Below are 12,027 nucleotides of genomic sequence, written 5' to 3'. Positions count from 1 at the left end.
GGGGGGGGGAGAGTGAAGAGAAGGCACGCGATGCAAGCACATTGAATGCAGCAGAGAAGCATGGTATCGGTTACTCGCCACATCGGCGCTCTGGCGAAGGGAATCGGCCGGAGGCGTCCTCCCTCCCCTTCCAGGAGGGGAGGGGTGGGGGGCCCTTGGCAGCGTGCGTGTCGCACCAGCAGGCGCGTGCTATTCCTTTCCTCCCTCGTTTCGCCACCCCAGTAATAAGCGTTCAGCAGTCGTAGAGGGGGTTCTGAAACACAGCCCTGCTCACTTCAGTACCGCTGCATCCACTGCTGCCATCACCACTCTCGCCAGACCCAAGAGTCGCAGCAGCAACAGCAGCACTCCAGCGCCGCTGCACACCGGCGCTCTGCCGCCGCTCCGCGAGATTCCGCAGCAGCCAAGTGGTGGAGCGCACCTCCACCTGAAGTGTAGCGTCACCCGCGTTGGCGGTGTCACCGCGCGCAAAGCGTAGACACGAGACAGATTCGTTGAGCGATGGACCCCAACTCCATACACTGCTCTCCACCCGTTCATCTGCTGCTGCAGGGCTGAGGGAGAAAAGAACGGCGAGGCCACGTACCAGCCGTGCCAGGCGCCGCTCCAACTCAGCGCGACGCCCGACAAGCGGCACAGCACCCCGCATCACCACGACGCGGTGCACCGCCGACTCTGAGGCCGCTTGTTTCTCCGGGGAACACTCGGCCTGCCACAGGCAATGCTGCGGCCCCACCACACCCTGGAGCGCCCGCCAAAGAACATCTTCACTATGATCTGTGTCTTTATCGTCGACAGAGAGGGGGGACATCACGCTTTCTTGTTGTGTTCCCCTCTCTTCCGCCTCTGTTCGCTCGTCTGACAACGCATACGCGACAAGGGCTTCAAGACAGCCCTCCGCAAGCTGGATCCACACACCGCCACCTAGGAGAACAAGGCGTCGCCAGCAAGAATTGGCATACCCACCAGTAGCCATGCCGGTAGCTGATGCTGTTGTGATGTTTGGCGATGAGTTTCCAGCGACAAGGTCCTTCGTATTGCCACCACTATGCAACACGTGAAGTAACGTATCCGGAAGAAGAAGGAAACCGTAGCCAGTGCTCATCCACTGCCCTGCCGCCGGCTCCTCGCCGTGCAACTCAATCGCATGCCAACGGGCGTAAAGTGACCCGCTCGCAGTGTACGGCGCCACCGGCAGCAACTCCTTCGCCTTGACGCTGTCCTGCAGCCATCTCCAGCTTATTACCGCCGCACCGGTGATGAGAGCACTTCCAATAGAAGGTGTCATGACAGTCACAATGCGCTCCTCCTTCTCTGTTTCATCACGGCATGGGACAGAAGCGAGGTGGGACGGCGAGACCACCACAAGACAGTGAGTGCTGGCAAGTGGTGCTGCGGCACAGTGTAGCTCTCTCCAAGCAAGCGCATTGCGGTTCACGGGCGCCGCTTCAATGGGAGAAGAGGGCTGCAGAGGATGCATAACGACGCATATAGCTGGCTGCTGATCCTGCAGCTCCTTCTCTCCTTGTTGCGAATTCGACAATAGACTGCTGCCACCAGCACCTCTCTCATCGAAAATAGCACCGCCGAAAAGACGCACAGCTGCCGTCAGGACGTCGCTCACCTCCGCTGTGCACGGAACGGAGGGGTCCACCTCGAAGACGTGGGACGGCAGAGCACCAGGATCCTCCTGCCGCGACGGCTGCTGTGGCTGTGAATACACAACACCAACATTACTGTCGTCAGCGTCGCCCCAAGTCCCACCCACGATCATCTCACCTTGACTGCCCAGCTCTGTCGCTTGACCAGTACCGAAAAGGGTCGTCACACCAGCGATATTCGTGCCGGATGGCGCAGTTCCCACAGGCACATCTCTCGCCAAAGTACCGGTTAGCAGGGGGTGGATGTTTGCGAGCGGCCGCGGGACCGGGGCGATCTCAAGGGACGGCGGCGCGGTAAGTAAATCAGGAGTGCACACGGGAGATGACGCCGAAGACGAAGGAGACGGCTGAGGCGTGGAAGGCTCACCGTCATCTTTTTCCACTTCAACATTTGCGACTACTTCTGCATCGCCCATTGCTGTCAGTGCAGCTTCTTCTTCGCCTTGCAGTGGCTGCGGTGGAGGCGGCAATGGAGAAGTGTCGATTGCCGTTGCTGCTGTTGGGGCGAGTGACACCTCTCTAATCACAGTGACCTCTTCCTTCACGCGAGACACACCACCGTCATCTCGTAGCGCTTCTGCAAGTGTCGCGTGCTTCATCGCCTCCACCACCACCTCCCGAAACAACGGCACACGCACCAGGTTCCACTTGTGTGCGGGCCCCAGACATACAGGGCATGTGAACTTCAACTTGCGCCGTCGTTGTTGTCGCCGCCGCTGCTGCTGCCGCCCACCAGCCACCCCAACTGCCGCCGCAGCACAGCGCTTTCTCGATGAGCGATCACCAACGGCATTGCCCTCCGACTCAGCATTGCAATGAAGCTCCTCCACATGCGCCTCTGCCTTCCCCTCCATCTGTTCCTGCTGCTGCTCCTCCTCCTCCTCCGTTGCCACAGGGAGGCAGCCGTTCTCGAGGCCAAGGTTGATGCAGTCGTAGCAGAAGGCATGACCACACGTGTCAACAACGGCAGGGTTGTGCACAAGAGCGCGGCGACACATCGGACAGCACAGCAGCCGCCGCAGCTCCGACAGCACGCGGCCACTCAACACCCCTCCGTCCGTCTCCTCCACGCCACAGAGAAGCGTCGGCAGCTGTGATGGGGAGAACTGCGTAAATCCAATCGAGGCACTGTCGTTGTGACTGTCCGCTTCCCTGCCAGCGGTGGATGAAACATCATGTGTGCCTCGCACCGTCCCCATCTTCGCTACATTGCGCCGCAGAAAGCACACACACGCCCATAGAAAGAGAGAGGGCGAGAGGGCAACCCAAAGGAAAAAAAAAAGGACAGAATCAACCAAGAGACAAAAACCGCATGAGGAGGATGCATGCATGCATGCAGGAATGATAAACTCGAGTACAACAACAACTACACACGAAGCGGTAAAGTGTGTGTGTGTGTGTGTTTAACGTCGTTTAAATGCCGGGGTGTGGAACGAAACAACTGTCACCCTACAGGCATCCCCCTCCCAACAACAACAACAATGGACGTTCATGCCTCTCGCCCGCTGCTGCCGCAGTTTCAATCCGCAAAAATGGTTCCCTGTAGCTGTCCCACGGGCCCACGCGGGACACCTGTCTTTTCGCCACTCTGTGTCTCTGTGCTAGTGACGGGACCTGCCGCCGCGCCGCTTCCCCAACGGTCTGTGTCCTTAACATCCATTTTGGTGATGCTCGTGCTGTTGCTGCCACTGAGGCCAGAAACGAGCACGAGAAGTGTGAAAAGGACGAGCAAAGAGAGAACAGTGCTGCTTTCATACCACCGGGATGGCCCCCACGAGGCAAGTGCAGCTTCTTCGCCGTATCCACCGTTTGCTGAACGAAAACGTGTTGCGGTGTTGTAATGGCGCCGGCGGAGCATGTACTGCTGTCGCTCGTACCGCCGATCCAGGCTATATCCACCAAAGACGGAGCGCCACGTGCTGTCGTCATCCGCAGCCGCCGCTTCCTCAAGTTGTGCGCCATGCAACGAAGATGATGCCAGAAGACAGGAGACGCGAGCTGGTAGGTGCTTAATGGCAAGAAGCGCACGCTGCAGCAAACCGCGTTGTGACGCGTCGGCGCGGAACACACTGAGGACGGACGCATTACCGGAAAGTGGACGCACAGGGATGCCGCTGTTGACATGCCGCGCGGCGTTCTTGTGGTGGAAGTGGTGGTGACCACGAGACAGGAGAAACGACGGCACCACCACATTCCCCACCGCCGTGGCAGCTGCGTCTTTATGGCATTGACCGTTGGGGGCCTCACAGCTGCCGCGGTCCGGCTGGCGGCCGTTGCCGCTGGGACTTCCGTCATTGTCGTGAAAGACTTCTGTGCGGGCCGGCGATGACGAGGAGCCGCCACCGGCAGAAGTACCGATCCTCGTGGCCGCCGCAGACGGTGGCGAGGCGTCGCCGGTGGAGGGCGCCGCAGTCCACCGTGCGCTCCATGGCGAGGCGAGAGCGTCACGCAGAACGCTGCCCAGCCCACGCGAGGCCCGCGCAGACCCCACCTCACTCTGTGCCGCGGGGGCCGGCGTGTGTTGCAGCCGATCCGCACCGTACGGCATCGCACCAGATGTGTTTTGAATACCCTGCGCACCCTTCATAGGACTACTGTTGCTGCTACCGGTCGTCCCGCCCGTGAACATGCGTCGCTGGTGCAACTCCCGTTCCTCCCGTGCATCTTCCTGCAGGAACGCCTCATCGGTGCACCACGCCACCCCAACAGTTTCCTCTCCGGGCAATCCATTACCTCTCCTCCCTGCTGCTGCTGCTGCTACCGCCCCTCTAGCTGCGCTTTCAGCTCTCACAGCAGTGATGCTGTAGCTGCTAGCAATTGGAATGGTAAGGGGGCTTTGATGCACCGCTCGTGCTGCCGCCACAGGGTCTTCAAACTTCACGTAAAACCAATTTTGGCTACCGCTTATAACAAGCGGTTGGCTATTCGGCGCCTCTCGCAGCTCGGCGGGGCAGCGGTGCTCCACCGTACGGCCAAACATGACATCAAGGTACTCCCTCACATCCATAATGCTACCAGCGGAGGCGCCGTAGATGGCAATCCAGCGTTGCCCCTCATATGATGGGCTCTCGCGCGTGTCCCTGGGAATGACACCAGGGGAAGCAATGTCCGGTATTGCAGTAGCGGCTTCGTAGCGGTCTTCAAACCCCTCCGGAACAAATCCCACATGCGCAGCTGGACGCACCGATGCAGCGGGTTGCTGCGACTGCTGCTGTATTGGCTGCTGTTTCAGCCAGCCACGGCGCCCTTTGCGCTCAACCCACTGACCAAGGTCCTGTTTCCACATGGATGCACACCTCCGTATACAACGCGCTCTTTATTTCACACACCCTCTCTCTCTCTCTCTCTCACGGTCTCTATGTCTCTGCTTTCTCGTTGATTCTCGTACACACACCACCGCTTCGCGTTCCTCTACGCTTCTTCCTCTCTCTCTCTATGTGTATGTATGTGTGACAAGCTGATAGGCAATGAGTAGAAGCAAGGCATATAACTCCACACCCCACGCAAGAGTCAGAGCACGAAGATCGGAGGGTAAAGGATGAAACACACCCCACACCTCCTCAACAATAACAGCAACCGAAAGAAAAAAAAAAAAAANAAAAAAAAAAAAAAGAAACGGCAATCTCCACACCGTGTAGCAGGCGTTTACATATCTGCGCGTTCCTTACCCCTCCTCTTCTCTCGCTACTCCCCCGGAAATCATTACATCCAGGGGGCGATGGCTGGCCGCAGAAAAACGAAAAAGAAAGCCAGAGAGAACAGAGAAGCAAGGGGGCACCGTTGTACATTGTGAAATTATCGCATCAAAAGCAACTACCACCACCACCACCACCGCCGCCGCCGCCGCCGCCAACACCACAGTGTAACTCATTTCACTTGGTGCTTTCTTTTCTCGCACCACACACTCCTTCGTTTCTCCGCGATCACTTACCCACTTCGTAGCCAAGAGCATATGCATGGATGGATGCATACACGCAGCCCTTCCCCCTCCCCCCTGGCAACTTTCATGCCGCCCTTCGTTCTCACCGTGAGACCACAAGGTGCTTCTCCCGCAGGTGTCGTTGCTCCTCCAGCGCCGCGGACGACATCTCCGGCGACATGGCGCTCATGGACTTGTGGTACGACACCAGCGACGTCAGCTGCTTATGCCATTGTGCCTCGCCTAGTAGCACCACCTGCTGCGCCACCGGCGTCATCTCCGTGAACTTCAGGAACACGCGAAGCCGCTCATATGAAGACAGCGACGCAGCGGTATCGCCGTGCTGCAGAGGCCCATCAACAACGGTCACGCCACCGCTTTCACCGTCCCCACGTCTTGCGGAGTGCGGCTCCAAAAAGCGGCGTGGGGGCTGCATGGACGGCGGAAGCCAGCGCGTCGTGGGAAACGATGCCCGCCGCCCTGAGAAGAGCGCGAGTTGCTCCTGTCGCTTCACAGCACCACCAAGAAAGGAGCCTGCCATTGCCGCGCTGCTCGATGCGTGGCTCATGCCACAGGAGCCACGCAACAGCGTGCGGGATGGGAAACTGGTAAGGGACACTTGCCTCGGTTGGCTTGCTGCCGAGGCTCCTTCATTAATCCCTGTGGCTGCCTTCACGCGAAAGAATGTCAGCTGCTGCACACCAGGCTCACCTGCGGCGGTGCTATGCGAGAGGAATATTGGAAACATCTCGGCATCCTTGGCGCGCACATACTCCTCCACATCACGCTGGTGAAGGTACTGCACCACGAGGCCGTTTTCAAGCTCAGAAAAGAAGACCGGCGCAACACCCATGGGTGGCATGGTCTCTGCAATAGCACTGGGTGATGTCGCTATGGTGCGCTGCGCAGCGGACTGCCCCTTCTCCGCAACCACCGTAGAGCCGCCCCAAGACGCCGCTGTCATTGCATTCGGCGACATGCTTCCCCCACTCCTCAAAGAGCGACTGCCCTTCCATTGTCGTTTGGCCGAATTAAGAACATCAACACGGAGAAGATCATGGGCGATAACAAAACTCTCAGCCAGTTCGCGCAATCGGACGACTAACGGCGGACACGCCCCAATAGCGCGATGGCGCCTACTTTGAGCCTCTGCCTTCAGCTCCTCCTGTCGCATAGCCTCCTGCAGCGCCTTGGGAACAGTGTGCGGGGTATACGTGGGCAGCACGAGCTGCCGCAGCAGCGACTCGAGTGTGGCGGGCGTGATGCGGGCGAAGACTGGCCCCGGCGCGAACAGATCGCGCACCTCCGTCACGTGGTGCTGGTAGTCGACGAGCCGCATGCCGCCCAGCGCGAGGTCAAACATCGCGAAGCCTTCCCCGATGGCCAGCGACGAGAGCAACTCTGCGTTGCGGCGCACCGCCTCCGCCGGCTCCACCACCGCGAGGCCGGCCTCGTGGATGATGCGCACCGAGGCCTCCGTGGTGCGCGTGAAGAGTGTCTCGAGGAACGGCATGGCGGCGCCGCGGTACACCACGCGCCGCCGCAGCACCGTACCATCGCCGAAGACAACGTAGAAGCGGTCGTAGACGCGCCGCTGCGGTGGACCCTCTCCCTTAGCCAGCGCGCCAAGCACCGGCGTCGCGGCGTCGGAAATCGACGAGACGGGCGTCTCACGGGCAAGCGCTGTGCTGCACTTGCTCGCGGAGTAGGTGCGCGGCAGCGCGGCGGAGGCCTCAGATGCATCCGCCCCACCAAGCGACGGTTCCCGCTGCTCTGTGTCATCCCATGTTGGGACGCACACGAAAACACGCGGTAGCGATGGCGCCTCCACACAGTACTGCACGGCCGCTCCACACGCCGCCTCCACAACATCCAACTGCTCGAAGAGCAAGCGCAGAGGCGCAGACACGCTGACGCAAGCCGCACTTCCCATGCTCCTGAAGAAGGTGGTGATGCTTGTGCCGTCCGTGTGCAGTGTGACGCGGGCAAGGAGCTGGTGGCTGCCGGTGTGAGCCCCACCCTCCCCAAACTCCGTCGCTGGAGTTCTTGTTGCTGTTTCTGTTTCTGCCGCTTCCATATCCCCGTCATCGTCAACAGCATTACTTCCGCCACCATACACGTCAACGTCGGATTTACCGCCACTCTCCTTCTTGTAGTAATAAACAATCGCCACACCATCCGCGCGAGACAATATTCGGCAGTGATTGCCACGGTCGTAGGTCACACGTGTCGCAATCGTGTTTTCCGGCAAACGGTGAAAGTTTCCAACAGCACCTCTATTCACCTGACGCACATAGCACTCACCTGCAGCCGTAACAAGTGTCTCACTCTGGAATAAAGAATTCCTCTTGCTCTTAGGGCTATTCCCAGAGATGCTGCTGCTGCTGCTCTTATGGATGGGTGAGGGGTACCGCGTCACCACCACACCATCCGGGTAAAGTAACTGTGTGGCACCGGAGTGAAAGTAACGGCACACAATACCTGATTCCTCCATGACCACGCGACGCACCTCCACTTCCATTGTTCGATTCCATGTTGCGCCCACTTTGCACGCGTGAACACAGCGCAGCAGCTCTGGCGCCGGATAGTTACTGGGCCCGTGCTGAGAGATGCAGAGCAGCGATTCCTGCTCCTCACAGTGCACCGTAACCCCGTTGGCAGCAACTGTGATTGCCAGCGCCGGCAAGCCGTGTGCAGTTCCTGCAAAGGAGACCATTCCGACGTTGGAAGTGACGACATTTGTACTGCTACTCTTCACATCTTCTCCCGTGGCGTTCCACAAGAGAACGGATCCATCATCCGCCACAGGAAACAGCCGCTGCGGCTGCTCAAGACGTATGGGTGCTGCTGTTGTGAGCCCGCAGAGGGCATCGCCGTCGTCGCGGCCGCGACCCCTCGGCTTACGGGCGCTACGCCTTCCAATCGTCTGACTCTCTTCTCCGAACCCCGGCGAGAAACTTCCACCCCGCTTACCTGAAGCGGAGCCTTGGCCGAGCCTCGACGACGTCTTGCCGCGACGCGAGGCGGTGCTCTTCACAGAGACGGTGCTATTTCTGGCAACGTTTTCCCTTTCGCTGGAAATGCCAGCAGACACGACAGGGGTAGGAGCCACAGACGGCGGCCACCGTTGCGTGCAGGTTAAGACAACACCATCGTCAAACGAGGCGGTAAAGTAGGCACTGCTCTCCTCTCGCATCCGTCTACGTGCGGCCTGTGCCGAAGAGGCACGCTCTACTGGGGACTCGGATGTACTCGCGTCAGGAGACGGGATACTGTAGTGCAGTGCGCAACTCAGCTCATTAGCCTTCACGTATCGACACGTACGGCCTCGATCTGTTGTAACGACTTCAACAACACTATCATCATATGGGTACAGAGCGTGGCGCCCCTCCACCACGGACTGTGCCTTCCCCTCAGCGCGCCACACATTGTTAACCCTGACTACTTCCTCAGGAGTTGGCGCCAACAACTGCCTTGATTTCTGCAACTGAGTAAGCAGTTGCCGACGGATTACATCACCAATAGCGCCCCCTGTACGAGAAATACCACCACCACCACCACCAGAAGCTACAGTAGTTGGCGGTGGAGAAGGAAGCGACGCAATGGAGTCTTCAGAGGCGACGAGTTCATTGAACTGGTCAAGAGACGGCACACCAGATATGTGATGACACCAGAGACGCTGCACGTGCCGTTGCTTCGGGAGTGGCACACCGCCAATCATCATCGCCCGCACTCGCTTTGGCGGATGCACGTTCTCAGCATGTGTGGAATACACGGCGGTGTAGTTCCCCTCCAACGTCTCCAATGGTTCCGGCATTGTGCAACGCAACAGACGACACAAGTGGGCTCCAAAGCGAGACTGGAACTCATAAATACGCTGTATAGCTACTGCCTTGGTCACACTCTCTTCCATAGTGCGCGAGATGGGACCAATACTCTCATTCGAAGGAACCATACTCGTCGGTGATGCTAACTGCTGCTGCTGCTGTTGTTGCTCAATGCCCTCCGCAAATGGGCCGTCGGAGGGAGGGAGGGCGCCATTCATGCGCGCCTTAGTGGCCGCCCACTCCAGAAAGACTAGCTGGAGAATGTGCGTCCTCTCGCGCGGTGTCAAACTGCGTTCAATCGAGCGCTGCAGCTTCTCCTCCACAGGCTGTAGCCCAATCGAAGCCATCGCAGCGTCGCGCACGTCGACCCATCCGCTCGGTGACTCACCACCCGCGCAGCGAAAGTCCGCCTCCATGAGTTCTAACACATGGCTGTCTGCCGCGTCTTCACCTTCTTCGACGGTGTGGCCGTTCAGCGGCTCCTCCAGCAGCTCGCGCATCCTCATCACCGCCTGGAAGTGCTCACTGGCAAACGACGTGACCGGTGACCCAGTGCCGTCCCTGACAGCATCCGCATCAATTGCTGCTGGCGGAAGAGCAAAGGCACCGAGGGCCTTCTTGACGAACTGCTGCGTGATCCACTGCACTTCCTCTGGGTGTGGCGGTGATGTTGGGCGATCCATTGTGTGGTCCATCGGCAGCAGTGTTGTTATGGTAGTTGCATCCAACTGGTCGCGGAGGTCGTCTGGCATCGGAGACGCCAATGCCGTCTCACCCGCACGACTCCTTGTGGTGGCATTCATATCTGAAGCCACCGCCACTGAAGCGGCAGCAGCAGCAGCAGCAGCAGCAGCAGCAGCAGCAGCAGCGTCAACAGTGGTGATTGGGTCTAATGTAGTTAAGATAGTGCGCTTGGAGGCGTACTGTCGCAATTGCCGTAAGAGGGATGCACCAATGTCCTTCTCCTTGACTTCCGAGTCAACCGGCACAACTCTTGTGGAGCGTCGATGCTGCGTGCCCTCCGCCTGTCCTCCGTCCTCCAAGGCAGGGCGCACCAGTTTGGGCTGTTGGCGCCGCGCCAAGGACACTGTCACTTGTGTCGCGAGTGCACGCACAGCGGATGCGCACGTCCACTGGCCCCGCACCTTAGACTCACGTAAATAATATGCCCATTCCGCCCCACCCTGTCCTCTTCTTTCCTTCTCCTCTTCTAATTCTTCACCTATCTTCTCACGGCGCATGCGGCTTGAGGGTAGAGAACTCAGCACAGCATCCCTTGTGGGCGATCGGCTGTTTTCCCTATCTGCTGCAGACATCGCCAGCTGTGGCTGAGCGGATACAGGTGATGCGACCTTCGATCGCCGCTTCCCTGTGAAACTCAAGGGAAGTTCGCTGCCGCCAGCCATGTCTTCTGGTTGTTGTTGTTGCTGATGCTGAGGAAGCAGATCGGAGTTGGCGACGGAGTAGTGGTACACTCTTCTGTTGGAGAGCCACTCGGCGTACCGAGACATGTCATGCACTACACCATGAATCGTAGGCAGCACCGTCTGTACGCACCGAGTGACCCACGCACTCCTGTCCTCGCCACCGCCCTCGAAGACCTCCCGCAGACATACCACACCGGTTGCGTGCGAAGCAGCAGCAGAAGTGGCTACATTAGTAATTACCCCCTCGCGTTGATACCGCTCGATCCAGCTATCGAAGGTGTTGCAAATCCCAAAGGAAGAGCTCGCAGTGTCCCCATCCTTCGCGCCTACCGAAAGCTGGGCACCGGAGCCTTCGAGATTAGTCGACCGCTTGGATGCTGCCCCGCCTGCTCGGCCCCTTGAACTAGTGTTGTTACCATTGGCGTTGCCACCCTGCGTGGCCGGGCTCTGCAAGGGGCGGGAGTCGACAAACTGCACAATGAGGCGAGTGTCGATGCGGCTCTCGGACAACGCCTTCCTGTTGTTCAGCAGCGCAAGTAACGTGCGAGGTTCCCGCAGCGCCATCACCACCGCAATCTCCTTGAAATCGCGGCGTTGTGCCTCACACGACGGCAATGAATGGGACTCACTAATAACAACGCTACCCTCACGCGCCGTCGCCCCACCAGTCGCGTCATCCAACTCCTCAGCGATGGTCTGCAGGGCCCGGTGGAGTGTTGTGCAGAAGTCAGACGTCGGAGGGCGCTGAGTGGGAGCTGTCGAGCTGCCGCCTTCCTCTTCTGAGCGATCCAAGCCTGGTAGCTGATGAATAAACACCAGCGGCGCATCCCACTGAGGGTTGTTTACAACGCTGTACCACTCAGAACGTGGCCGCTGTAACCCAGTCGTTGCCGTCATTTTGGTCGTTTCCGTCGTGGAGATACTTCCGTTCGGCACCTTGACCGATGTTACACCTCCTGCGGCGGCTGCAGCAGCCGCCGCCTTCTTCCCGCCCTTCACAGCTTTGCCGGCCTTTCCGCCAACGGAACCGTTCATCACGCCCCCGCTGCCACCGCTATTGCTGCCACTGAGAGCGAAAGATCCTCCGACAGCGACGTGCAATGCAGAGAGAATGGCGTTGACGTGACTCTGTTCGGCGTCTTCATCTGTTGTTGTGCCAGACTTTGCGGCGGCCGATGAGGAGGAGGAGGAGG

The 12,027-nt window shown here is 59.1% G+C and overlaps 3 protein-coding genes across 3 annotated transcripts; all 3 read right to left on the bottom strand.

Moving 5' to 3' along the window:
• Nucleotides 1-232: 232 nt before the first annotated feature.
• Nucleotides 233-2,860, bottom strand: DQ04_04081020 (conserved RING finger protein; the record flags this gene model as incomplete). The annotated part of the gene is made up of 1 exon (XM_009313317.1): nucleotides 233-2,860. The coding sequence occupies one exon, from the start codon at nucleotides 2,858-2,860 to the stop codon at nucleotides 233-235; it is 2,628 nt and encodes an 875-aa protein (XP_009311592.1).
• Nucleotides 2,861-3,180: 320 nt separating this feature from the next.
• Nucleotides 3,181-4,947, bottom strand: DQ04_04081010 (hypothetical protein; the record flags this gene model as incomplete). The annotated part of the gene is made up of 1 exon (XM_009313316.1): nucleotides 3,181-4,947. The coding sequence occupies one exon, from the start codon at nucleotides 4,945-4,947 to the stop codon at nucleotides 3,181-3,183; it is 1,767 nt and encodes a 588-aa protein (XP_009311591.1).
• Nucleotides 4,948-5,683: 736 nt separating this feature from the next.
• On the bottom strand, nucleotides 5,684-11,869 carry DQ04_04081000 (hypothetical protein; the record flags this gene model as incomplete). Its single annotated transcript, XM_009313315.1, has 1 exon — nucleotides 5,684-11,869. The coding sequence occupies one exon, from the start codon at nucleotides 11,867-11,869 to the stop codon at nucleotides 5,684-5,686; it is 6,186 nt and encodes a 2,061-aa protein (XP_009311590.1).
• Between the last annotated feature and the right edge of the window lie 158 nt (nucleotides 11,870-12,027).

This window comes from Trypanosoma grayi (genome assembly GCF_000691245.1).
Source record: "Trypanosoma grayi strain ANR4 Tgr_408_V1, whole genome shotgun sequence".
Taxonomy (NCBI): domain Eukaryota; phylum Euglenozoa; class Kinetoplastea; order Trypanosomatida; family Trypanosomatidae; genus Trypanosoma; species Trypanosoma grayi.
Note: the sequence above shows the minus strand (reverse complement) of the source record. Positions and strands in the feature narration are given on the sequence as shown.